The sequence below is a fragment of the Bufo gargarizans genome, chromosome 6 (genome assembly GCF_014858855.1).
Source record: "Bufo gargarizans isolate SCDJY-AF-19 chromosome 6, ASM1485885v1, whole genome shotgun sequence".
Lineage (NCBI taxonomy): Eukaryota > Metazoa > Chordata > Amphibia > Anura > Bufonidae > Bufo > Bufo gargarizans.
Genome location: NC_058085.1, coordinates 163,041,725 through 163,069,629, shown reverse-complemented (window position 1 = coordinate 163,069,629; position 27,905 = coordinate 163,041,725). Strand labels below are relative to the sequence as shown.

The window sequence follows — 27,905 nt, the reverse complement described above, 5'->3', positions numbered from 1 at the left end:
GACACTTGATTCTGAGAAAACTCTTTATTACCTGATATATATCATCTTCCACTCATCAGTGAACCTGCATGATATTGCTTGTTCCATACGAGAAGAGACAGAAGAGCCACTACTTATGAGTATAGTTTGCCACAAGAGGGCTCTGTAAGAAAGCAATAATCTTTCGTTCTCATAGTGAACGGACTTCATTTATGAAGAAACCTTCTGACAAATATGTAGATGCAGGAAGGATACCTTTGGAATAATTACAAATAAATAGTATTTATTTCTGATCTCAGATTTTGACTGTATCCACATATGAATGAGCATGTTTTCTAGATTTTCATATATGACCTATTCTGTAGCAGGTATCTAGTTGTCTTAGATGACAAAATCGATGTCATTATTTACCTGCAGATACAGTCCATGAGTGTGTGCCTCTAGAACGGACGTACTAAGCTGAAGGTGACCACGGTAAGGACCCAAGGGTGTTGTTATATTACAGCTCCATGCAACCTTCTAGTTTTATGGAATCATAATACAGCATTCAGGAAAAATATCTTGGGTTTTACTACATCTCTTTGCCTACGAGTTAATGCAGGGTGTTTTTTTTATTTTTTATAGTTTTATGTACAAATAGAATACAACGCCATATGAGGCATCATTAGTACTGCCACCAGACTGGTAGACCACCTGGCTGGTATTTATACTTAGAGGATAGTACCAATAAAAAAAATGTCTACTGGGCAATAAATTAGCGTCAGTATTTTTAAAGACGTTGTTCCTTATTCGAAGGATATAGAATAAGTGTCTAATTGGCAGGGTGGGGTGGTGTGTGCATGGGGGGATCCGACCGCAGGGGCCCATTGTCTAAAGTTTGAATGGAGCTGTGGACATACATATGTGGTGCTGCTCTTTTCAACTCTATGGTGCCGCCTGAGACAGCAGAACGCTCGTACTTGGCTGTCTCCGGCAGTTCCATAGAGGTGAATGGAGCTGCAGACCAGTATCCATGTCAGCCACACCATTAAAATGGGGGAATACAGCTCCCACCAGTCAGACCCCAACCGATCAGACACTTATCCCCTATCCTTTGGACAAGCCCATTAATAAAGCTGATAACTTCACCCTTGGATTAGATTTCCCCCCTTTGCCAGGCTGACCAGACTTATGGACAGTCTAATGGGGACGATGCCCGCAAGAAATTTCAGCTAGCAAGCAGCATATCTCAGCAAGGGGCACTTATTCAGCAGCCAGAATCATCTGCATTGCCTGCTCCAAGACCTAAGACCGGAGGGCAGAGGAGGAGAATACTAACTGAGCTATAGTGAGTCATTGTCTGTCTGAGGCTCCCAGTGCTAAGTGGCAAAACAGGGTGAAGTTATTCCCAAAAACTACACCCACATTATACCCATTTTCAGAGTTGTTTACAAGTACCAGTTTTGTGGTGTTTTTGTTGGATGTGATTTAGGCATGATCGCTGCAAAAAGTGATACAAAACTGGCACATGTATATACACCCTAAAACTAACCATATTTTTGGTGGCGATACTAGACACCATATGATGACACAAGGAGTGCCTGTGGCACTGTAGTATGTAAGGTCTAAGAGTTGGGCATATAGTCGAATGGCACAGGTTCCAATGAAAACCTCTAACCAACTAAAGTAGTATTATTGTACAGGGAGTCCTTGAGTTATTTAGCAGTGAATGAAACACTGGAATAACATAGAAATAGACCAGAAAAAGCATCAACTAGACTAAAATGATTTTGTTTTTGGTGTGAAATCTGCAATAAGGTACCTAAAAGGGAACACAACAACTATTTGGTGAAACTGGCGCTATTGTCCCTTTATCTAAATGATTGTGTGCCGATAGGTATGTAGGCTGGCTAGCGGGCTCAGAATAAACACAATAATGAATTAAGATGAAAAGAAAAGTGTCAGTTGTACTTTTTTTGGGCTGGGAATACGACTTACTTTTCTTCTACTCTTCCTCTAGCTTTAATGTCTTGCGTGTTCTAAATGACACTGTAGGCACAAATTACAAACCTGTTCAAAAGAAGCAACTAGCATGAAAACAGCACAAAGGAAAACATCTTATTTGCAGAAAGATTCCTTTGCAGAGCCACACTATTCTCAAGTGGAGGACTCTGCCTTTTTGACGTGTTACTTGGAATGTACGAGGCCAGGACACATCACAAAAGCCCCACAGATCTAAGAGACACTAAATAAATATTCAGATAAAAACCCTTTACAAATGAGCTATTGAAATGTATATGAATATGCTTTATGGGAAAGTTAGAATGGGAGATTTTAGTCCCAACGTGATCTTAGGTTTCAGCTGACAAACTCACTTTGTGCTACTCTGCAAACAAGGCTTGACAACCAACGTCTCCCCCGCACACATATAACTTTGAACAATTGTGGTACAACTAAAATAAACAGCATACTGCCTACACTAAGCACCGAAGAACACAAAATATATTGCCAAGGATGCATTTAGGCTACTGTTTTTTTTAGCACAGATTTTTTTTTCTTTTAGAGAACATTGCTAGTATCAGAACCTGTCTTGGCTCTTTATCCATTGTGGGTCCATAGCTATGCAAATACTAACGATTCTTTTATCTTGTATAGTTAAAATAACCAAAGGCGAACTATACTATAATGTACAATAGGGGCATGGTGAGCCTGTTGCTTGCACTCTAAATTTGGTGCCAGGGGCAATCGGAGACAAAATGACTTGTCTGAATAACAAAGAACTGGCAGGGAATTTCTTTAGTAGGGTGCAATTGCACATTTACATATTGGATCAAAAGAAAGCATTATGCAACATTATGTGTAGGATTTGCCCAATAGTGGCACAGCATGAGTTTCTTCAACGTTTGCTTGAATACAAATCAGTAGGTTAAAAGCACACAGCTGTATAATTCATGCTCTAACTTGCTGCGTTAAATATGAAACCATATGAGAAATGCAAATAAGTCACTATATTTGTGCCCTATTTATGCACTTACAGCATAAAATAGGATCACAGGGAGACATCTCTCTCTGGTGGCAAGACGTGTCTATCTGAAATGATCGAATGCTTAGCAACAGGTCTTGTCACCAAAGGTGACTAAATTATTTTATCGAGTTCAGCATAGTGACCTTCTATCTTACACGTCTTAATTGCGTATGTAAAGCTTTAGGGCTCTTTCACACGAGCAAGTTTTCCGTGCGGGTGCAATGCGTGAGGTGAACGCATTGCACCCGCACTGAATCCGTACCCATTCACTTCAAAGGGGCTGTGCAGATGAGCGGTGATTTTCACGCATCACTTGTGCGTTGTGTGAAAATCGCAGCATGTTCTATATTCTGCAAGCAAGTGCGGATGCGTGTGCGATTTTCACATATGGTTGCTAGGAGATGATAGGGATGAGCAACCCTGGACTCCATTAAAGTAAATTCACTGTATTATTTTCCCTTATAACATGGTTATAAGGGAAAATAATAACATTCTTAATACAGAATGCTTACTAAAATGTCGATTGAGGGGTTAAAAATAAATAAAAATTAACTCACTCATTCACTTGTTCGCGCAGCTGGCATTGTCTTGTTTCTTCTTATTTTAGGACCTGCAAAAGGACCTTTGATGACGTAATCACACTCACCACTTGGTGAATGTGGTGACGTCAGCGCAGGTCCTGCTGAATGAAGATAGAAGGATTATGTGATCAAAGGTCCTTTTAAAGGTCCTGAAAGAAGAAGAAACAAAACGATGATGGCTGCGCGAAAAAGTGGATGAGGTGAGTTAATTATTTATTTATTTTTATCCCCTCAAATCAACATTTTAGTAAGCATTCTGTATTAAGAATGCTATTATTTTTCCTTATAACCATGTTATAAAGGAAAATAATAAAATATACGGAACACCTAACCCAAACCCGAACTTCAGTGAAGAAGTCTGGGTTCGGGTCTGGGTACCACATTTAGTTTTTTATCACGCGCGTTGCAAAACGCATTGCACCCGTGCGATAAAAACTGGACAATACAACGGAATCGTAGTCAAAACTGACTTAAATTGCGTGCGCACTCGCGCGGCTTTCCCACAATGCACACGTGACGCATCCAGAGCAAATCCGGGATGCCCGTGTGAAAGAGGCCTTAATGTCTTGGAGGCATACTTAGACAAGAGCATGCCCCATAGAATAGACTGGGTCACCCATTATAGTGTTGGGTTTTTCCAAGGTCCTGGTGTACTTTTCTTTCCCCTTCAACATCCTATATATGAGCCTTAAGGGGAATAGTCAAGAGTCCCCCCCCCTTTCCCATACACATTAGATTGTCTTCAAGTCCTCCTAAAACACACAACTTTAAGGGCCTTTTGGCCAGAGCCCCTAATACTTTGCTTCTCCCTGCTACTGGATTCTGGTTCCTTCAGACCCCCACTGCCTCGCTCTTGTCCTGCTTGACAGGGGTTACATGTGCTGTGACATGTTGTGGCTGCACCTGAATTGTTGCATACTTAACATCACAATTTAGATTATTTTTCGTGGTTTTGTATATCTCATTTTAGACACATTATGAAGTCAAGTAAGCCAAAAAGAATAATGTATGATCCTTGCCCATGAAGATGCAACATTCTGTGCCAAAACTTTTGCAAAAAAAAAATCTGTAAGCTAACCAATAGGTTGTATGAAGTTAAAGAAATCTAGCAATGCACCAAATTTTTCATCCAGCCTGGCCCATAGTGATAAATTTGACAGATCTTTAGACCGTCTAAATTCACACAATCTACATTTAAATGGGATAAGGTAAGGCCCCCTTTACATAGGCTGACTGATGATCATGAACAAACCATTTTTCAGAGTGCAGCAATTGCATGCAGCAATAATCTTGTCTTAATAGGGATGAGTGACCAAAATTGCTTGTCTCCAAAAAGATTGATTCTGGGCAGCAGATCCAGGCCAAAAAAGAATGATTTTGGTGTCTGCATCAATGATGCTTTCAACCAAAGAGTGTTTTCTCATTCACTGGATGATTGGCAGCATTTTTGCAGGGGACAATTATCGAGAAGAAGCATTCCTAGGTATATTCCTTCCTGATAATTGGCCCATGTAAAGGGACTTTTAATGTGCCGAAAAAAAGTTTCATTCACAATATCTTCAAGTGTGAGATATGTAACTAATGTTATATGGCAGGCATGATCAACCTGCGGCCCTCCAGCTGTTGCAAAACTACAACTCCCAGCATGCTCGAACAGCCTACAGCTATCAGCCTACAGCAGGGGAATTGTGGGAGTTGTAGTTTTACAACAGCTGGAGGGCCGCAGGTTGAGCATGCCTATTATATGGTGTAGCAATACAGCTTCTACAGAATTTCTTGACGCCCCCCATTCATACTCTGAAAATACATAGGCGCCACATAAGTAATTCAATCCAAATGATGGCACTCATAAAAGGAGTGCATTTTAAAGGTCCTTCCAAGCAAAAGAAAAATGATGCAAATGTGTATTCTGATTCCACATTTTATAGGCAGACTTACAGACTTCTACATAAAAGGCTGATTCGATTTCAGTTTTCAGAGCTACCTCAAATTCTTAGCTTGACAGTCAAGAAGGTAAGAAGTTTAAGAGTAGCTGGTTTGAGTAGCTATCTTGGAACGGTGTCAGTATTGCACACAAGTTCAGCAATACCCATCTATCACTGACAAGCCAAAGAATCCATACCAAGAATCAGACAAGGACAGCCACCCGCTGATAGTACACATATAGGAAATACAACTCCTTAGACTATATCTTCATCCTGGAACATACTAAAATTATTCTTAAGATGTGCACTGGGGCTATCTTCACCTGGAAATTCACTGTGACGTTATGTCAAGTGGCAGTTTCCTAAGAGAAGGCTCCCAGGGTCTTTTGTGAAGCTGGATTCCCTGCAACAAACCATTATCATGTTCTATATATAAAAACATAAGGTCACAAAATTCTATTGTTCCCCGTCACTCCCAATGACGGTCCGGATGACTGTAAGAATTGCAAAGGTTTATTTTTTCTGCTTTCAAAGTTAAAAATAGATTTGTCCCATTCGCTTGTTAGCGCCCATGCATCCTGGCTCATAGAGGGGCAGTCATGAGTTCAGCTCTCTCATGTCCATATGGTCTACTAGTAAAATAGAAAGGAACCCTGAAGTCCGTTGGTGAAATGTGCTGTATATATTTCTGTTTTAATAAACACTCCTTTCTTAGGCCTCTTTCACACTTGCGTTGTCCGGATCCGGCGTGTACTCCACTTGCCGGAATTACACGCCGGATCCGGAAAAACGCAAGTGTACTGAAATGCTTTCAGTGTTACTATGGCACCCAGGACGCTATTAAAGTCCTGGTTGCCATAGTAGGAGCGGGGAGCGGGGGAGCGGTATACTTACAGTCCGCACGGCTCACGGGGCGCTCCAGAATGACGTCAGAGCGCCCCATGCACATGGATGACGTGCCATGCGATCACGTGATCCATGTGCTTGGGGCGCCCTGACGTCACTCTGGAGCGCCCCGGGAGCCGCACGGATGGTAAGTATGCTGCTCCCCCGCTCCCCACTACACTTTACCATGGCTGCCAGGACTTTAGCGTCCCGGCAGCCATGGTAACCATTTAGGAAAAAACGAAACGTCGGATCCGGCAATACGCCGAAACGACGTTTAGCTTAAGGCCGGATCCGGATCAATGCCTTTCAATGGGCATTCATTCCGGATCCGGCCTTGCGGCAAGTCTTCAGGATTTTTGGCCGGAGCAAAAAGCGCAGCATGCTGCGGTATTTTCTCCGGCCAAAAAACGTTCCGTTCCGGAATTGAAGACATCCTGATGCATCCTGAACGGATTTCACTCCATTCAGAATGCATTAGGATAAAACTGATCAGGATTCTTCCGGCATAGAGCCCCGACGACGGAACTCTATGCCGGAAGAAAAGAACGCAAGTGTGAAAGAGCCCTTAAGAAGCGCCCTGTAAACTGTCTATTGTAGCTATTTACTTATCATACGGTCTACTAGGTCACTATAAGACATCTCCTGTAAGAATATTCCATCTTAAAGATGTTGTCAGGGAATGCCTAACTTTTAACTGATGCCTGCCGCCAGCCTCCACAATAACAGCTTCACACTTGCCGGCTCACTGCGCATTGACTCTTGTGTGTCCATTTTCTAGTTTGTGTCCTGTTTACTTCTTCTCAGTCATGGGCATGGTGATCTGCTCCATGACAGCCAACCACTGACTTCAAAAGGTGGTTGTGCCACAGGACTGGAGCAGGTAGGTGTATGATTCCTTCTAAATGAGAGGCAGGGTCTAGGCATCAGTTAAAATTTTGGATTTCCCAGATAGCCCCTTTAAAACAATGAGGCCGTTTTATAATTGTACTTAGTTTTTTTTAGTTTTTTTTTAGCATAAATACATTGAAAAAACATTGAATTCAGATCAGATGGTGCAATGTTACAGTATTAATAAACCTCACCCACTAAATGAAGATAAGAAAGAAATATATACTATAAAACTTCTGACAGGTCTATGAACTATATATAAAATCTATGTGATAGCATATGAATAAAACTATTGTCTTACTGAGATTTTGGCTAAGTAACAGGAAAAAGCTAATTATCCTTCTAATAATTTACATTAATATTAAACATACATATAACGGGAGAAAATGCTATAGGCTGAAAACATTTAGGGATAATGGCACAAAATAAATTACTAACCCAAAGTAATTACAGAGATTTCCTTTAGTTAAAATCCAGTAAAATTCACTAGAGGCAACATGAATATGTCAGTCTTTCCGTTGAGAATAATCATACTCAATGGTCCACCAGAGTCCGGTAGCAGCTGCCATTTAATAGACCATAGAGTATTTTTTTCTTTCAGTAGGTAATAAAGATATAACATAGTCCATGGACATTTATATATAATTAGAAAATATCCATAATTACAGCTTGGTAAATTATTCCCATGTGAAGCAGCAGATAAAATAGCAGAAAATAGATCTCTTCTATGGAAACTGTCATATATAAAAATCTTGGAAAACACTATTGCCAGAAACCATAACAAGACATATCCAAAAGACATTGTCTACAAAGCCTTGGCTTTGTCTTCCCATATTCTAGTACATTTTTTTTTCTTATGTCTTATGTGAGAAGCAGGAGAGATACTGCTAATGGAAAGATTGAGCTACTTCCACAGTTTCATACATACTGTATGTTCTTTAATCTGCTACACATGGTATTAAGGTTTTCCTCATTTTTTTTGAACATGGCAAAAGTTAGATCTACCATTTTTTTTACAATGTTTCATCTCCACAGTCCACAGATGTTAACGTTTTCACCATTACCTCTACTAAAGTAGTACATTTTGGCAAATCTTCATGAGCAAAACTATAACTTGTTCTTTAAGCATAGCACACTGTTAGTTAAACAGATGAGGGTGGTAAGCTTTTATGCTTTTAGCATGAATATATACTGGATAGTTCCAAGGAAAAGTTACAACTAAAAAAAATTAATTGGGTTCCACTGCAATATTTGTGCAAAGTGGGTATAGTATCATGTTTTATCAGTACAGAGAAATAGCTTAAACCTGCTGCAAGAGTAATCTCAGCACATACCACCTTACCACCAATGATGTCATATACTGTTGTGTATGGTGATGGATGTGTGGTGACTGGATCCATATACATTATAAAAGTGGAGCTATTGATGATAGAGTGACAGAGCTCCATCTACTATACAACAATGTAAAAAAAAAGAACCATATATTTCATTGTACCTTCACATACTCACAGTACTATTGTACTGTAATGTAGCCAATGGCCATGTGGGTTCTCAGGCATTGGAGAATGGTTGTCATATTCACTAGTCATGTATAAAGATACCATGTGGGTTCTCAGGCATTGGAGCCTGGTTGCCAGACCATTAGTCAGATATAAATATACCATGTGGGTTCTCAGACCTTGGAGTCTGGTTGTCATATCGACTAGTCATGCATAAAGATACTATATGGGTTCTCAGATATTGGAGAATGGTTGTCATATCTATTAGTCATGTATAAAGATACCATGTGGGTTCTCAGACATTGGAGAATGGTTGTCATAACACTAGTCATGCATAAAGATACTATATGGGTTCTCAGACATTGGAGCCTGGTTGTCATACTATTAGTCATGTATAAAGATGTGGGTTCTCAGACATTGAGCCTGGATCTCATATCACTAGTCATAAAGATACTATCTGGATTCTAAGGCATTGGAGACTGGTTGTCATACCAGTAGTCATGTATAAAGATACCATGTGGGTTCTCAGACATTGGAGAATGGTTGTCATAACACTAGTCATGCATAAAGATACTATATGGGTTCTCAGACATTGGAGAATGGTTGTCATATCCACTAGTCATGTATAAAGATACCATGTGGGTTCTCAGACATTGGAGAATGGTTGTCATAACACTAGTCATGCATAAAGATACTATATGGGTTCTCAGACATTGGAGAATGGTTGTCATATCCACTAGTCATGTATAAAGATACCATGTGGGTTCTCAGACATTGGAGTCTGGTTGTCATATCCACTAGTCATGCATACAGATACTATATGGGTTCTCAGACATTGGAGAATGGTTGTCATATCTACTAGTTATACATAAAGATACTTTATGGCTTCTCAGACATTGGAGAATGGTTGTCATACCCACTAGTCATGTATAAAGATACCATGTGGGTTCTCAGACATTGGAGAATGGTTGTCATATGTACTAGTCATGTATAAAGGTAACATGTGGGTTCTCATACATTGCAGTCTGGTTGTCATATCCAAGAGTCATGTATAAAGATACCACATGGGTTCTCAGACATTGGAGCCTGGTTGTCATACCATTAGTCATGTATAAAGATGTGGGTTCTCAGACATTGAGCCTGGATGTCATATCACTAGTCATAAAGATACTATCTGGATTCTAAGGCACTGGAGACTGGTTGTCATACCAGTAGTCATGTATGAAGATACCATGTGGGTTCTCAGACATTGGAGTCTGGTTGTCATAACACTAGTCATGTATAAAGATACCATGTGGGTTCTCAGACCTTGGATAATGGTCGTCATATCCACTAGTCATGTATAAAGATACCATGTGGGTTCTCATACATTGGAGTCTGGTTGTCATAACACTAGTCATGCATAACAATACTATATGGGTTCTCAGACATTGGAGAATGGTTAAAATGTCCAGAAGTTTGTAGATTGCGCTGCCTTTTGAGTGCAAAAGTTCCAATCCCAGACCCTCTTTTTCTCCAATGCTCAGGTTGTTTCACTTTGTAGCCACACAATCGGTTACCAGAGGCTAGGTGCACTCACGTACACCTGCACCCTAGAGGGAAGTATTAGTACAAATAGTGAAGTTCCACCAGGGATTTATCGCAATCAGCAGGTTTTATTCTACTTACAAAAAGGTCTAAAATCTGAGTCATAAAAACAAGTCTTTTTCATCACAAATCTACCCGACCCGGGTTTGGCCAGTCCAGCTTCGGAGCCTGGTTGTTATACCATTAGCCGTGTATAAAGATATGGGTTCTCAGACATTGAGCCTGGATGTCATATCACTAGTTATAAAGATACTATCTGGATTCTAAGGTGTTGGAGACTGGTTGTCATACCAGTAGTTATGTATGAAGATACGATGTGGGTACTCAGGCATTGGAACCTGGATGTCATAGCACTAGTCATGTATGAAGACAATATATAATCACTGAATCATTCCATCTTATTCTTTTTTTTATTGCATGCAAATGTTTTATATTTTAGGACAATGTCATGGTGGAATCCGATGCCAGACAAATCAAGTTCAGCAGGCCCTTCAGTTTTTGTGACTGATCCTCCCCTGTGTGATTTTCACAGTCTGCTAAGAAGAGTTACATGGACAGTACACATCCACGATTTACTGACAAGTATATGACATGTATATAAGGCCTACGCCCTTACCGTTAAGTTCATCCTAACTTCTCAAATGTAATTTTTGAAAATCGTCCACCTACTTCTAACTTTATGTTTTGTATTGTGTGAACAGCCTAGATATGGACCATACATTAATTACAGGTAAAATTCTAATGATCTAACATCTTAGCTATGCAGAAAATGGAAAGCATCCACAGACAAATGCATCCTGATGCCCAAATCACTAAATTATCAGCAGAGCCATTCCCTATAGTCAGAAGTATGAAAGTCATCTGTGTACAGTGCTTCTCAAATGTGGCCATAGGCATAATCCCAGCAGCTGTCATTGTTTTAGAAAAATTCATGCAGGAAGCCAGGGGTACAGAGTCATTACCTTACACTTGCTGCAGCACATTTCTTGGTCTGAGTGACTCAACCACACAACAGATAAACGTGAAAATGTAGAAGCAGCACCTTACGGTCTCAAGATAATGCGTCGTTCAATGCAGTAGCCTAGCCGTAGGCCCTTGATCCATCAGGCCTTGGAATACGTATATAAAAAGGAAGATGGCTTCGGCAGCATGTAGCAGTATCAAAACCTCTTTATTTGTACCTCCAGACACAAATGGCAACGTTTCGACTGTTCACCAGTCTTTGTCAAGCCTAATGACATCAGTGTTGGTAGGCATATAAATACCCCCCATAATAAAAAACACGCCCCACATTCAATCAACAAAGCTAATCATTGTGATGGAATAAATCTGTACAGGTTATTACTTACTGAAACCGGCATGGCCTCCATCCTCCTCATGTGCGCCACAGCGTGTTGTTTACTCCATTGCGCAGCCGCGGCTCGCCGGCTACACATGTCGGAAGTGTCGTCAGTTACCATGACTACGGCAGGCATAGACGTCTCCGGTCAATAGAAAGCCAGAAGAGAACATTGTCGTCATCGTCGTCATCATCTGCGCGACGTCCACGTGACACCCCACATGGTGCGCACAACCGTGCGTCAATCTCATGGGTCACATGGGCGGCGCAGCCAATGAAGACACAATGCAAGTGTCGGAGCCATGGAGACCCCGACGCCGCGGACTGCGCAACTTAACCTAAGGTGATGTGCATGATCCATATGTCAACATGCACTCGATAGGTGGCTGGATGAACATTGTCAGATCAAGATCGCAACAATGATCACCACATTCTCCCTAACTAATGGCCAAATCAAACAGAGGTGGAGACCATGTCCGGCGTCGCACATCATTATGTATAGCACATATTTCACAAATGACACCCATCAGACAATAAAAGACATTATATCATACAATTATAGCAGTCACTATAATGGGGATGTGTTATCACATATAAAAAATTAATTATAAAAAATTAATTAATGATGTCCCTATACTGAAGAGGACCATCGAACGACCCACATCAGTCGATAGATGTAACGTTAAACTCCAAGTTTAACCCATAGGGTTGAAGGGATCTAAGGGTATGGATCCACTTTAATTCCTTTTTCCTTAGGATCGCCTTCCTATCACCACCTCTTCTCAGATATCCAACGCTGTCTATTACTCGGAATCTTAATTGATTAATAGCATGTTTACAATCAATAAAATGTTTGGCAACCGGTTTGTCAATGGCTCCTGTTCTAATAGTACTCTTATGCTTATTAATCCTTTCCCTCAGTTCCATTGTGGTTTCACCCACATATATTAGGCTACACGGACACTGTATCATGTAAACCACATCTGTGGATTTGCATGTGAAGTGTCCCTTGATCTTAAACCGTTTACCACTATAGGGATGAGTAAAACCATCACCTCTCATGATGCAACTGCAGTTGCAGCAGGAGAGGCAAGGGAAATTACCATTCCTAAGTGGTGCCAGTCTTTTCTGTTTGTCTAAATCCTTGCCTCCTATGTCCGCTTTGACCAATCTGTCACGTAAATTACGGGTCCGTTTATATGCCATCATGGGGGGGACAGAAAACTCTTTGACTGTTGGCAGTCCTTTCTGAAGGATCTGCCAGTCCTGGCGTAAGATGGCAGCAATATTGCGGCTGTCACCCCCAAAGATGGACACAAAAGGGATACGGGCAGACTCTTGTTTCAGTGGTTTTCTCACCAATGTGGATCCACGATTCATGGAAGTGATCCTATGTTTGGTACGGTTAATCAGCTGGTTAGGGTAGCCTCTCTTTGCGCTACATCGACGACATTTTCTTGATTTGGACAGGCACTATACCTGAACTGGAGGATTTCCATGTGCACCTGAACTCTGGGGTCCGGGACCTGCAGTTCACCGTGATGCATTCTGCCCGTGAGCTGCAGTTCCTTGACGTCCGAGTTCAGGTGCACAATGGAAGGATCAGTACTGATCTATTCCAGAAACCTACAGATAGGAATACCCTACTAATGTACAACAGTAATCACCCTCAGTCCATGGTGAATTCTCTTCCATGGAGCCAGTTACTAAGGGTACGTCGGATCGTATCCGATGACACCCAATTTGACTACAGAATAGATGAGATGTGTAGGAAATTTGCAAAGAGAGGCTACCCTAACCAGCTGATTAACCGTACCAAACATAGGATCACTTCCATGAATCGTGGATCCACATTGGTGAGAAAACCACTGAAACAAGAGTCTGCCCGTATCCCTTTTGTGTCCATCTTTGGGGGTGACAGCCGCAATATTGCTGCCATCTTACGCCAGGACTGGCAGATCCTTCAGAAAGGACTGCCAACAGTCAAAGCGTTTTCTGTCCCCCCCATGATGGCATATAAACGGACCCGTAATTTACGTGACAGATTGGTCAAAGCGGACATAGGAGGCAAGGATTTAGACAAACAGAAAAGACTGGCACCACTTAGGAATGGTAATTTCCCTTGCCTCTCCTGCTGCAACTGCAGTTGCATCATGAGAGGTGATGGTTTTACTCATCCCTATAGTGGTAAACGGTTTAAGATCAAGGGACACTTCACATGCAAATCCACAGATGTGGTTTACATGATACAGTGTCCGTGTAGCCTAATATATGTGGGTGAAACCACAATGGAACTGAGGGAAAGGATTAATAAGCATAAGAGTACTATTAGAACAGGAGCCATTGACAAACCGGTTGCCAAACATTTTATTGATTGTAAACATGCTATTAATCAATTAAGATTCCGAGTAATAGACAGAGTTGGATATCTGAGAAGAGGTGGTGATAGGAAGGCGATCCTAAGGAAAAAGGAATTAAAGTGGATCCATACCCTTAGATCCCTTCAACCCTATGGGTTAAACTTGGAGTTTAACGTTACATCTATCGATTGATGTGGGTCGTTCGATGGTCCTCTTCAGTATAGGGACATCATTAATTAATTTTTTATAATTAATTTTTTATATGTGATAACACATCCCCATTATAGTGACTGCTATAATTGTATGATATAATGTCTTTTATTGTCTGATGGGTGTCATTTGTGAAATATGTGCTATACATAATGATGTGCGACGCCGGACATGGTCTCCACCTCTGTTTGATTTGGCCATTAGTTAGGGAGAATGTGGTGATCATTGTTGCGATCTTGATCTGACAATGTTCATCCAGCCACCTATCGAGTGCATGTTGACATATGGATCATGCACATCACCTTAGGTTAAGTTGCGCAGTCCGCGGCGTCGGGGTCTCCATGGCTCCGACACTTGCATTGTGTCTTCATTGGCTGCGCCGCCCATGTGACCCATGAGATTGACGCACGGTTGTGCGCACCATGTGGGGTGTCACGTGGACGTCGCGCAGATGATGACGACGATGACGACAATGTTCTCTTCTGGCTTTCTATTGACCGGAGACGTCTATGCCTGCCGTAGTCATGGTAACTGACGACACTTCCGACATGTGTAGCCGGCGAGCCGCGGCTGCGCAATGGAGTAAACAACACGCTGTGGCGCACATGAGGAGGATGGAGGCCATGCCGGTTTCAGTAAGTAATAACCTGTACAGATTTATTCCATCACAATGATTAGCTTTGTTGATTGAATGTGGGGCGTGTTTTTTATTATGGGGGGTATTTATATGCCTACCAACACTGATGTCATTAGGCTTGACAAAGACTGGTGAACAGTCGAAACGTTGCCATTTGTGTCTGGAGGTACAAATAAAGAAGTTTTGATACTGCTACATGCTGCCGAAGCCATCTTCTTTTTTATATACGTCAACCACACAACAGGTGACCATCATCGAAAATTAACGATATGTGGTTACTTCAGACCCCCAAAAATTGGATCAGGGATATGCATCTAATTCTTACATTCTTGGCTATATAAAGTTTCCTTTAAGCTGTATACATCAATAAAATCTAATAAAATCATGCTGACAAAACAGTTCATACACAGAGGCAATGTATTTAATGTAAATGCAGGGGAAACTATTACTATGCACGTTCAAATCTAATGAGATTTTTGCCTTACTGATTTAGACTATTTGTACATTATACATTTTCCCTTGAACTCAGAAGGTGAAATCCGTATCCTGACTGCCTGTGGATACAACATATTATTAACTATGAATATTTTACTAGTATTTTCTATATCCTACGGTGCAGGCTACATCACAACCCAGTGTGACAGTATATGGAACACTTATATCTTAAAGGGGCTATGCCATGATTGATGTAAAAAATGAAACTCAGACATGTCATAGTACATGACAATACCTTCCTAACAAAGCTAGAACCAGCCATGTTCCTCACATGGATCCAGAGATCTCCCCATTCACTGCTCTAATTGCTCTGCTAGATTATCTTTAGCCTGACAGCTCAGGGGGTGTCCTTTCTGCTACAGCTATCTTCCTGTAAGTGCCTCAGCTTCTAACAGAAGATATGGCTGGTGTCAGCTGAAGATTTAAACTGAGCATGTGCGACCAGAATAGTGAGGCAGACAAGAAATGAGGAAAAGAACAAACAGCAGGTGGCGCTATGCAAATACATTTAATTAAATAGCTCACTGGCTATACTAACATTTTAATTACATTCAATTAAAAAGCTTCTCACATCCTGGTGCTAATTTGGAAAATGTAGAATATGTTTGGTGACACAACCCTTTAAAGGGGTTGTCCAGGTTCAGATCTGAACCCAGACATATCCCCATCTTCACCCCTCCGGCCCCACTGAAATGAGCTGAATTGCGCAAGCAAAAAGCATTTTATGGAAATCCGGTGACATAACGGGGTCACTATAGGGACTGCTAGGTGGAGGCTTCCACCTAGCAATGAGCAAGGTGACGTCAGCAGCACTAATAGACGGGCTTTAGCGCTGCCCTAGCCTGTAAAAGGCTAGGGCAGCGCTAAAGCCCACCCATCAGAGGCGGTGACATCACTGGGAACACTGCTAGACAGAAGCCGTCACCTAGCAGTGTACAGTGGCGGAAATAATTATTTGACCCCTCACTGATTTTGTAAGTTTGTCCAATGACAAAGAAATGAAAAGTCTCAGAACAGTATCATTTCAATGGTAGGTTTATTGTAACAGTGGCAGATAGCACATCAAAAGGAAAATCGAAAAAATAACTTTAAATAAAAGATAGCAACTGATTTGCATTTCATTGAGTGAAATAAGTATTTGAACCCCTACCAACCATTAAGAGTTCGGGCTCCCACAGAGTGGTTAGACACTTCTACTCAATTAGTCACCCTCATTAAGGACACGTGTCTTAACTAGTCACCTGTATAAAAGACACCTGTCCACAGAATCAATCAATCAAGCAGACTCCAAACTCTCCAACATGGGAAAGACCAAAGAGCTGTCCAAGGATGTCAGAGACAAAATTGTAGACCTGCACAAGGCTGGAATGGGCTACAAAACCATTAGCAAGAAGCTGGGAGAGAAGGTGACAACTGTTGGTGCGATTGTTCGAAAATGGAAGGAGCACAAAATGACCATCAATCGACCTCGCTCTGGGGCTCCACGCAAGATCTCACCTCGTGGGGTGTCAATGGTTCTGAGAAAGGTGAAAAAGCATCCTAGAACTACACGGGAGGAGTTAGTTAATGACCTCAAATTAGCAGGGACCACAGTCACCAAGAAAACCATTGGAAACACATTACACCGCAATGGATTAAAATCCTGCAGGGCTCGCAAGGTCCCCCTGCTCAGGAAGGTACATGTGCAGGCCCGTCTGAAGTTTGCCAATGAACACCTGAATGATTCAGAGAGTGACTGGGAGAAGGTGCTGTGGTCTGATGAGACCAAAATAGAGCTCTTTGGCATTAACTCAACTCGCTGTGTTTGGAGGAAGAAAAATGCTGCCTATGACCCCCAAAACACCGTCCCCACCGTCAAGCATGGGGGTGGAAACATTTTGCTTTGGGGGTGTTTTTCTGCTAAGGGCACAGGACAACTTATTCGCATAAACGGGAAAATGGACGGAGCCATGTATCGTGAAATCCTGAGCGACAACCTCCTTCCCTCTGCCAGGAAACTGAAAATGGGTCGTGGATGGGTGTTCCAGCACGACAATGACCCAAAACATACAGCAAAGGCAACAAAGGAGTGGCTCAAGAAGAAGCACATTAAGGTCATGGAGTGGCCTAGTCAGTCTCCGGACCTTAATCCAATCGAAAACCTATGGAGGGAGCTCAAGCTCAGAGTTGCACAGAGACAGCCTCGAAACCTTAGGGATTTAGAGATGATCTGCAAAGAGGAGTGGACCAACATTCCTCCTAAAATGTGCGCAAACTTGGTCATCAATTACAAGAAACGTTTGACCTCTGTGCTTGCAAACAAGGGTTTTTCCACCAAGTATTAAGTCTTTTTTTGTTAGAGGGTTCAAATACTTATTTCACTCAATGAAATGCAAATCAGTTGCTATCTTTTATTTAAAGTTATTTTTTCGATTTTCCTTTTGATGTGCTATCTGCCACTGTTACAATAAACCTACCATTGAAATGATACTGTTCTGAGACTTTTCATTTCTTTGTCATTGGACAAACTTACAAAATCAGTGAGGGGTCAAATAATTATTTCCTCCACTGTAATAATATGAACAAAAAAGCCCTTGCCCTGGGCAATCCAGCACAGGGCAAGGGAGAGCATCAGAGCATGAAATGCTTCGATGCTCATATTGGGAGGGGGGGGGGCTAGGGGTGAAGATGGGGATATGTCAGGGTTTAGCTCTGAACCCGGACAACCCCTTTAAAGTGATGAACAGAAAATAGCTCTTTTCACTTTGATTTTTCTGATTCTACAGAAACAATATTAATTATTAGAGTACAAAATAAGAAAACCATTCAATTCAATTCAATTCAATGTCTAGTTTATTTATGTGTATGTTTATGCATCTATCCTTAGAGGTTTATCCACCCAAAAATGTATTTACTGCTTACAAGGCATCAATATTGCAGCTTTCTGTGTAATTCCCATTTGTCTACACAGATAAAATAAAACCTGTAAATTCCTGACAATGTAGACATTTCATTTCAACACATCTAACGGTGGCAATATCTGCCATGAACAAAGCCAATCAAATGATGCGTGGGCATCACAAGCTTTGTATTCTCTTCAAGCCCAGAGAAGCATTTATCTGAAACCTGCGTACAGTCATTTCAAGAAAGCCGTACATTTAAATAAAAGCTTTTTGCTTGTCAATCTCCGAATGGACTGATAGCAGAAGGAAGAAAGACTGAGTTTATTACTGACCAATAAAACCTATTAAAATCACAGACAGACACTACTAGAGGAGAATAAGAAATCTATTCTCAGGTGCCATTGACTACAATGAAAGCAAATTAGAGTGGAAACAGGTCGGCCAATGTAATGGCAGCGCTCAAAATGAAGACTATAGCTATAACAAAAAGGATTAGGAAGTGTATTCTGTATCATCATTGAACAAAAGACTGCATCTGTGGCGCACAAAAAATCTACCATGTAGACTTTAAAGAGGACTTGTCAGCACAAAATGCAATGGAATCTGAAAGCGCCAAATTCTAGAGCAGGAGAAGCTGAGCAGATTGATGTATAGTTTTATAGGAAAAGATTCAGAAAAACTTAATTTATCCAGTTATATATTAGCTTTTTATACCTCCTGTGAACAGCTATTGGCACACATAGAAGTCAGTCACTAATAACACCTCCTTCCTGTGCCGAGCTGTTAGAAAAAGAAAAAATATAAATGTATAAATTACAAGTATTACTGAATTTTTCCCCCCAAAAAAATATATATCAACCCACTCAGCTTCTCCTGCTCTACAGCATGGTGATTTCAGATTGCATTGCATTTTGTGGTGACAGGTCTTCTAAGGGGGTCATTTATCAAACTGGTGTAAAGTAGAACTGGTTTAGTTGCCCATAGCAACTAATCAGATTCCACCTTTTATTTTGGACAGCTCCTTTGGAAAATGAAATGAGGAATCTGATTGGTTGCTATGGGCAACTAAGCCAGTTCTACTTTACACCAGTTTGATAAATGACCCCCTAAATGTATTCCAAAAAGGTGTCTTTCTGGCATACATTTTCCAGTATGCATCAGTATATTAGTAAACATACATACCTATTTTGTATAAAAAAAATAGGGGTAAAAATAATTTTATGTTACATATTGGCATTTCAAATGTCACACCACTGCCATACCAATAGTTTCATACCCCCCCCCCCCCCCACACACACACACACACTATCCTTCAATTGCTGATGAAGTGTCAACTATTGTGTGCCTGACATATAAATATGCCATTCACTGACTACAGAGGTGATATGCTGTCCATTCTAACCAATATTAAGGGTGCAGTTGCTGAATTTGACACCTCATCGCAATGGGCTAGTAGACAACGATTGCCAAAGAACCATGGAATACAATAAAATAAAAGTTCAAATAACCTCCTTTTCAACAAAATAAAAATACATAACCAATAAAAAAAATACACATCATGGGCATTGCTGTGTGCAAAAACACCCATAATATTAAACTATAACAATATTTATCACATACGTTGACTTGTGTAATAGAATAAAATTTAAAGTGGCCAATTGCCCATTTTTTGTCAGTTCAACTACCCCCAAAAATTTTATAAAAAGTGATCAAAAAGTCACACACACCTTAAAATTGTATCACTGAAAAGTACAGGTCACCACGCAAAAAAAAGCAGAGCCCTCATACAGCTCTTTTAAAAGCTAACTACAAAAAAATTATAGGGGTCAGAATATGACGATAAAAAGAAAAAAAAATTCAAGGTTAAAATTTTTTTTTCAGTATTAAAATGCTAAAAAGAAATATACAAGTGTGATATCTTTCTAATTGTACTGACTTGGAGAATGAAGATAACAGGTCAATCGTACCGCATAGCCGACAGCACAAAGAAAAACATAAAACTATGGCATAATTATTTTTTTCCCAATTCTACCTCATTTAAAAAAAAAATCCAGCTCCCCGCTACATCATAAGCAATATTAAATAGTAGCATTAAAAAGTACAATGTATCCCGCAAAAAAAAAAGCCTTATAAGGCTATGTTAATGTAAACAATTAAAAAAGTTCTGGCTCTGGGAATGAGGGAGTCAAAAAACGAAAATGTAAAAACATAAAATCACAAGGTCCTCTGAGGGTTAAGTGTATGTCCAAAGGGGACGTAAACACTGTGGATTTACCACCATGGATTAGGATTATAAAATACCAGTAATGTTGATGGGATTTTAGGAATAGCATAAAATCTTTGAGAAATCCGCATGAAAGTCTGTAACAATAAATACCCATGTGTGGCCATATCTTAAGGGGTTTCTCGAGGAATGATTTAAAATGGCCGCTGGCAACCATTTCTAGAAGGTGAACAAGACTGATTGCTTCCACTTGCAGAGTTGTCTGGGGGGGGGGGGGGTGAGGGAGAGAGGTCTCACGTCACACTACTCTGCTCTACAATAGATGGTAACGATGCAATCCGGCCTACAATATGTCATCATGGATGAGCAGCCTGACAGGACAACTCACCAATACATAGTATATGCAAGTGCCAGAGCATAATGTTTATTGAGTCCCCATCCCCTCACCCCCAGGCAGCTCTGCAGTGGAGACAACCAGTCTCTAGGATCGGTTTCTGAAGGCCATTTTAAATCATTCCTGGTGAACCGCTGTAATGATGTGGCATGCGAAATAAATTGTACATTCTTGGTTAAAGCAAAACAAAAAACTGTACTAAATGATGATGTGAAAACAGAAGATTTGCACAGTATAACTAATTAGTGTTGAGCAAATTGAAGCATCCGGAGTAGACTTTGATCCAAATTTCAGGAAAAATTAAATTTGTCACGAAGCCGAATTTCCTCATGCTCAGTGGTAAAGAATCAATTTTTCCTGAAATGGCAGTAAAAAACAAAAAAATACATAGTCTCCTCATCACCAATCAAGATGGCCATGACAGCCTCTCCACGAGCAAATGTATCAGGTGAGTATGTATTTTTTGTTTTTAACCCCAGATTAACCCATACAAGGCCTCAATGTGACTTTCAGATGCTGTGATCAGCATTGAACGCAGCATCTGAGTGGTTCAATGACAGGGGGCGGCGTGATCACCGTTCCCCATCATTGCGTCCACTACATACAATGGAATGCGAGTCACAACAAACTAATTGGTAACTAATCAAATTTCTCTGTGAACTTCGGCGAAGCAGCTTAATTGAATTTTTGATAACTTCGCTCATCTGTAAAGCTAATATTCATTTTAAATGCACAATATTTTTCTATGCATCCAGTGTGAATATACCACTATATATCAGGAAATCCGTTACTTCCGTTTTTCCGGAATTAATGGATTAGCAATCACAGAGAAAGCACTAAACAACACATCACGAGTATTGTTTCAATGAGTAATATATGAGTGCTTAGAAATTTTATCTTTAATTAAAATACAATTATAAAAAAAACTAAAAAAATTACAAACTGTAAGACTACAGTATCTATTATTTAAGTATAATCTTAGACACTATTGTTATTAATAATACATGAAGTCACTTGGTTTAATCATGTCACATGTGAAAATGTCATTGAATGTAATTATTTTCTTTATTAAAACAGTTACCTGTACTGCACAGTGGGTACAGGAAATATTACTGTGAGAATCCCAGGAAAGGGAAAAGGTAAATTATTATACATTTGTTTTAAAGGGAAAAAGAAAAAGTCACTTCTGATCGTTCCTGTGCTTCATGGTCTAATGTAACTATGGACAGTTTGACAAAAAAAATTCTAAGGTTAAGAACGCTATGATTTTTTAGAAAAAGAGCCCGCGTAATGATGAATCGTGAAATAACAAAAGACACAACCTCAAACCATTGTGGTGATGGTAACAATCAACAACGCCTGCACAAGAGGTCAAACCATTGTACCCAGCAACACATGAATATCATTAAATCACCATCATTTCTAAAGAACCTGGATTTGATGAATATTAAAGCAGAGAGGTCGGGTCACTAGAGAATGACCCTGATTACTGCTGAGGTTTCACTCATGTCAAAGTTCAACTACAAACACAAACTATGTATTAAGTGTCATTGCTTTACTGGAAACATTGCCTTAAGATTTAAGGGTCCCGCACTCCCATGATCTGCATGTACCTGAATATAAAACTGTGTTCCTCTGGTTACCGAATCTGCACAGGTTAAGGTCCCTTGTGAAGATGAAATCATACACTGTACTTCAGATCGGTGGAAAAGCTGTTCACTTATAATATATTGCTAAGGACCTATTCACACGACCGTTGGGTGTTTTGCAGTCCACAAATTGCAGATCCGCAAAACAAGAATACCGGCTGTGTACATTCAGCATTTTGCGGAACTGAAGGGCCCCTAATTGAACAGTCCTATCCTTGTCCGTAACAAAAAATGGAATGGACACGGAAAAAAAATAACATTTGTGTGCATGAGACCTAAGGTTCAGCTAATGGAGTACTGCATTTTTGTAGCTTTTAATGAAGAATCTGTTCTTAAGTTGGCCATACGTCGTCAGAACCCACCAATGTCAGCAGAACTGGAAAAAGCAAGCTTGAGCTGTGGGGTTTCCATGCCCTGATGTAGCAAGCGATTGTCTGGAAGGCCCCTTTGTTGCTAATGAGTGTCCGTACAAACACTTGTTGGGGCCTTAAGAAAACTGGAAGGGAAATATAGTATTGCATGCACACATTCAAATATATGACCATCCATCTCATACATGGATGGATGATATCCACCAGTGGGTGAGATGAATGAAAAAAAAAAACACAACGTCATACTTTTTGAAGATAGAATCAGCTTATCTATGGTAGACCTAAAAAATGTCCAGGAATTGGGGAAACAAAATAACTGTCAGAGGGTTTCTGCACACATGAGTGTGGCACCATTAAAAAATGCTAAAATGACCTCTTGCATTTGTTTTTGGCCACCTATGACTTCGCAGTGGCAGTTTTCCTGGCACTTTTGACAAAGTATTTCTAGCATTTCCTCCTCAGTGTTTTTTCCCTATAGAGAAGGTGATGTCAAAATGCCTGAAAAGATGCCAAGAGCTACAGCATGCAGCATTTTTGAATAGAAGCCACCTGATAAAAACACCAGTAGCAAAAAGACATCCTGTGTGTCCTGCTTTTCATATTTCCCATAGACCTCCTATAGACCTCTTTAAAAAATGCATAAAAAATAATAATAAAAAAAAACAGCAAACCTATATTTGAAAGTACCATCAGGCTGGTGTCACACATAGGTTTTTTATGTTTTGCAGTTTTTGATACCTTTTTACTGCCATATTTGCTGCATTGTTTAGACAAAAAATGTCAGCTCCAAATGTTGCATGGAAGTCTATGGGAAATATTACATTCAGGACAAAGAGTTACTTTTGTTGTGGTGTTTTTGACCTTGCATTATGTATTTTTTGGGTCAATTGCATTTTCTTTAAATCATAGTATGCGATTGTTTTTTGTTTTTGTTTTTTTGCCCTGCTCGAAACCAACATCATTGTGTGTTGGCGTTTTAGCATGGCATTGTTTTTTTGCAAATATATTTTCCCCATACTGCTCTACAGAGGAATTTAAGCTATAGAGGTAGATACTTTCCTATACAAAAAAAAACAGCAAGAAGAAATGGCAGGGAGTAAAGCATACTATATGGGCATAAAAGCCTCTAAAGTACCTAAAAAACTGCTACAAAAATTACTGACCAATTCACAATTTTTAAGGCGTTAAGGAAAACAAATTGCACAAAACTATGTGTTGCAGAAGGTCAGTGCATGTCCAGCTATTATCACTATATTGCTGGAGAAGCCCATTAAGCCTATATACAGGTCCTTCTAAAAAAAAATAGCATATTGTGATAAAGTTCATTATTTTCTGTAATGTACTGATAAACATTAGACTTTCATATATTTTAGATTCATTACACACCAACTGAAGTAGTTCAAGCCTTTTATTGTTTTAATATTGATGATTTTGGCATACAGCTCATGAAAACCCAAAATTCCTATCTAAAAAAATTGGCATATCATGAAAAGGTTCTCTAAACGAGCTATTAACCTAATCATCTGAATCAACTAATTAACTCTAAACACCTGCAAAAGATTCCTGAGGCTTTTAAAAACTCCCAGCCTGGTTCATTACTCAAAACCGCAATCATGGGTAAGACTGCCGACCTGACTGCTTTCCAGAAGGCCATCATTGACACCCTCAAGCAAGAGGGTAAGACACAGAAAGAAATTTCTGAATGAATAGGCTGTTCCCAGAATGCTGTATCAAGGCACCTCAGTGGGAAGTCTGTGGGAAGGAAAAAGTGTGGCAGAAAACGCTGCACAACGAGAAGAGGTGACCGGACCCTGAGGAAGATTGTGGAGAAGGACCGATTCCAGACCTTGGGGGACCTGCGAAAGCAGTGGACTGAGTCTGGAGTAGAAACATCCAGAGCCACAGTGTACAGGCGTGTGCAGGAAATGGGCTACAGGTGCCGCATTCTCCAGGTCAAGCCACTTTTGAACCAGAAACAGCGGCAGAAGCGCCTGACCTGGGCTACAGAGAAGCAGCACTGGACTGTTGCTCAGTGGTCCAAAGTACTTTTTTCGGATGAAAGCAAATTTTGCATGTCATTCGGAAATCAAGGTGCCAGAGTCTGGAGGAAGACTGGGGAGAGGGAAATGCCAAAATGCCTGAAGTCCAGTGTCAAGTACCCACAGTCAGTGATGGTCTGGGGTGCCATGTCAGCTGCTGGTGTTGGTCCACTGTGTTTTATCAAGGGCAGGGTCAATGCAGCTAGCTATCAGGAGATTTTGGAGCACTTCATGCTTCCATCTGCTGAAAAGCTTTATGGAGATGAAGATTTCATTTTTCAGCACGACCTGGCACCTGCTCACAGTGCCAAAACCACTGGTAAATGGTTTACTGACCATGGTATTACTGTGCTCAATTGGCCTGCCAACTCTCCTGACCTGAACCCCATAGAGAATCTGTGGGATATTGGGAAGAGAAAGTTGAGAGACGCAAGACCCAACACTCTGGATGAGCTTAAGGCCGCTATCAAAGCATCCTGGACCTCCATAACACCTCAGCAGTGACACAGGCTGATTGCCTCCATGCCACGCCGCATTGAAGCAGTCATTTCTGCAAAAGGATTCCCGACCAAGTATTGAGTGCATAACTGAACAGAATTATTTGAAGGTTGACTTTTTTTTGTATTAAAAACACTTTTCTTTTATTGGTCGGATGAAATATGCTAATTTTTTTAGATAGGAATTTGGGGTTTTCATGAGCTGTATGCCAAAATCATTAATATTAAAACAATAAAAGGCTTGAACTACTTCAGTTGTGTGTAATGAATCTAAAATATATGAAAGTCTAATGTTTATCAGTACATTACAGAAAATAATGAACTTTATCACAATATGCTATTTTTTTTTAGAAGGACCTGTATACCCGATCTGCATATATATATTTATACATTTATTAGCACATAGTCATATAATAAAAAGAGAAGAGATCCTTACCAGGCGGACACAGACATTTAACACTTGTGTCTCTTACTTCTCGAAGTTTTGGCAGATGAGCTTGCAGTTTCTGTAAGGGAAAGGGATAAAAATATATTTAGATTTCATTAAGTGAAGCATTAATTGAGCATGGCTCATTTACTGACGTGACCAAACGTGATGTTACCACATCTGGGAAGGAGAATGAAAAGCAGACAAGATGTGGTGCAGTGTACAGTTCTGTGCACACATGTTGGCGGTTAATCAGATCCATGGTTCTTGTAAGCGTAATTGCTTTCAGCATTTCACGTAAGGTTCCGGCTCCATGATCTTAACCAGGATTTAATATTTGAAATTAGATTTTCCTGTCTCTGAGCACCTACTGATAAACACATTGAACTGAACAGTCTTTGCACCTCTGGATGGTGCAGGATATAGCTTCCTGCAGGACTGTGAGCCAGGCATAGTGCGGGCAGGTGCAGCGCTGCTCTCTTCCCTTGGCAGAAACGTGCCAACGTACCTCAAGATACTGTGCTGGCTCCATTTCAGTCCTCAGATGTGAAAATGTGAAGTGAACTGTGTATTATACAGCTGAATCCTATAGAAAATGCTGTATAACATGTTTAATGACCAAATGCATACACAGCGCAAAACCTAAAACTGAAACTTCAAATAGGGACATGTTCACACGTGACAGATTTGTTGAATGTGGCGTGCAGAAAACCATGCACATCCTGCAGAAACAGCAGATTTTCTGCACAAAGTTAGCACATGTGAACACACCCCGTAAAAAAGGTGCAAAGTTTGACACAAATTATAATTTTGCACAAAAAATTTGCAACTTTTTATGGTAGGGTGAAGCGGCCACGACCTGAGACAATTTACACCAGAAAACAAAAAAAAGTTAAGTGAAATCTACTTCAGCTAATAGATTTCAGGTTCTGGAGAACAGACAGCAGAAATGTGTTGGACCTTTCTGCAATGCAGTTTTTGTGGCAGCTTTTCATTCAGTTTTTATTTTTTTTTGCCTCTTATTTCCTTCTATTTCCCATTTCACTTTTTTAAATCAACATATGCATTAAGAACATCATGCATTTTTTTCAATTAAGACAATTTGTAACGTGTTTTTTTCATCAGGCATTTTTCAAGTTCGCTAGAGACTCCTATAAGAGAATGCCTGAAATACAAATCACAACTACAGCACCCTGGGGAGATTTATCCAATACGCCAGTCTTAGGTCTCTTTCACCCAAGCATCGCGTGTGAGGGCCGGATAAAATGCACGATTTTTCTGTGCGAGTGCAAAGCGTTTTAATGCGTTTTTCATGCGCGTGAGAAAAATCGCCATGTTTGGTACCCACACCCGAACCTGGACTTCTTCACAGAAGTTCGGGCTTGGGTTTGGTGTTCTGTAGATTTTATTATTTTCCCTTATAACATGGCTATTAGGGAAAATAATAGCATTCTTAATTCAGAATGCATAGTACAATGTCCATTGACAGGTTAAAAATAATAAACAAATTTAACTCACCCCATCTACTTGGTCGCGTAGTGGATCTCCTCTTCTTCTTTCTTCAGGACCGGGGTAAAGGACCTTTGATGAGGTCAGTGCACTCATCACATGGTCCATCACCATGGTGATGGACCATGTGATGGGCGCAGTGATGTCATCAAAGGTCCTTTACCCAGGTCCTGAAGAAAGAAGAGGAGATCCGCTACGTGACCAAGTGGATGGGGTGAGTTAAATTTGTTTATTATTTTTTAACCCCTCTATCCCTAATTTACTTCTGCATTAAGAATGCTATTATTTTCCCTCATAACCATGTTATAAGCGAAAATAATAAAGATCAGGTCCCCATCTTGATCGTCTCCTTAGCAACCATGCGTGAAAATCGCACAACATCTGCACTTGCTTGCAGATGCTTGCGATTTTCACGCAGCCCCATTCACTTCTATGGGGCCTGCGTTGCGTGAAAAACGCTGAATATAGAGCATGCTGCGATTTTCACGCAACGCACAAGTGATGCGTGAAAATCACCGCTC

The 27,905-nt window shown here is 40.5% G+C and overlaps 1 protein-coding gene across 5 annotated transcripts in view; it reads right to left on the bottom strand.

The window, feature by feature from the left end:
* Window positions 1–27,905, bottom strand: part of COL13A1 (collagen type XIII alpha 1 chain) — a 286,336-nt gene that overhangs the window by 233,722 nt on the left and 24,709 nt on the right. For all 5 annotated transcript variants that reach the window (XM_044299207.1, XM_044299209.1, XM_044299208.1 and 2 more), the window contains exon 2: window positions 25,885–25,954. In XM_044299207.1, coding sequence (XP_044155142.1) covers window positions 25,885–25,954 — 70 coding nt within the window. The remainder of the gene's footprint in view (window positions 1–25,884; window positions 25,955–27,905) is intronic.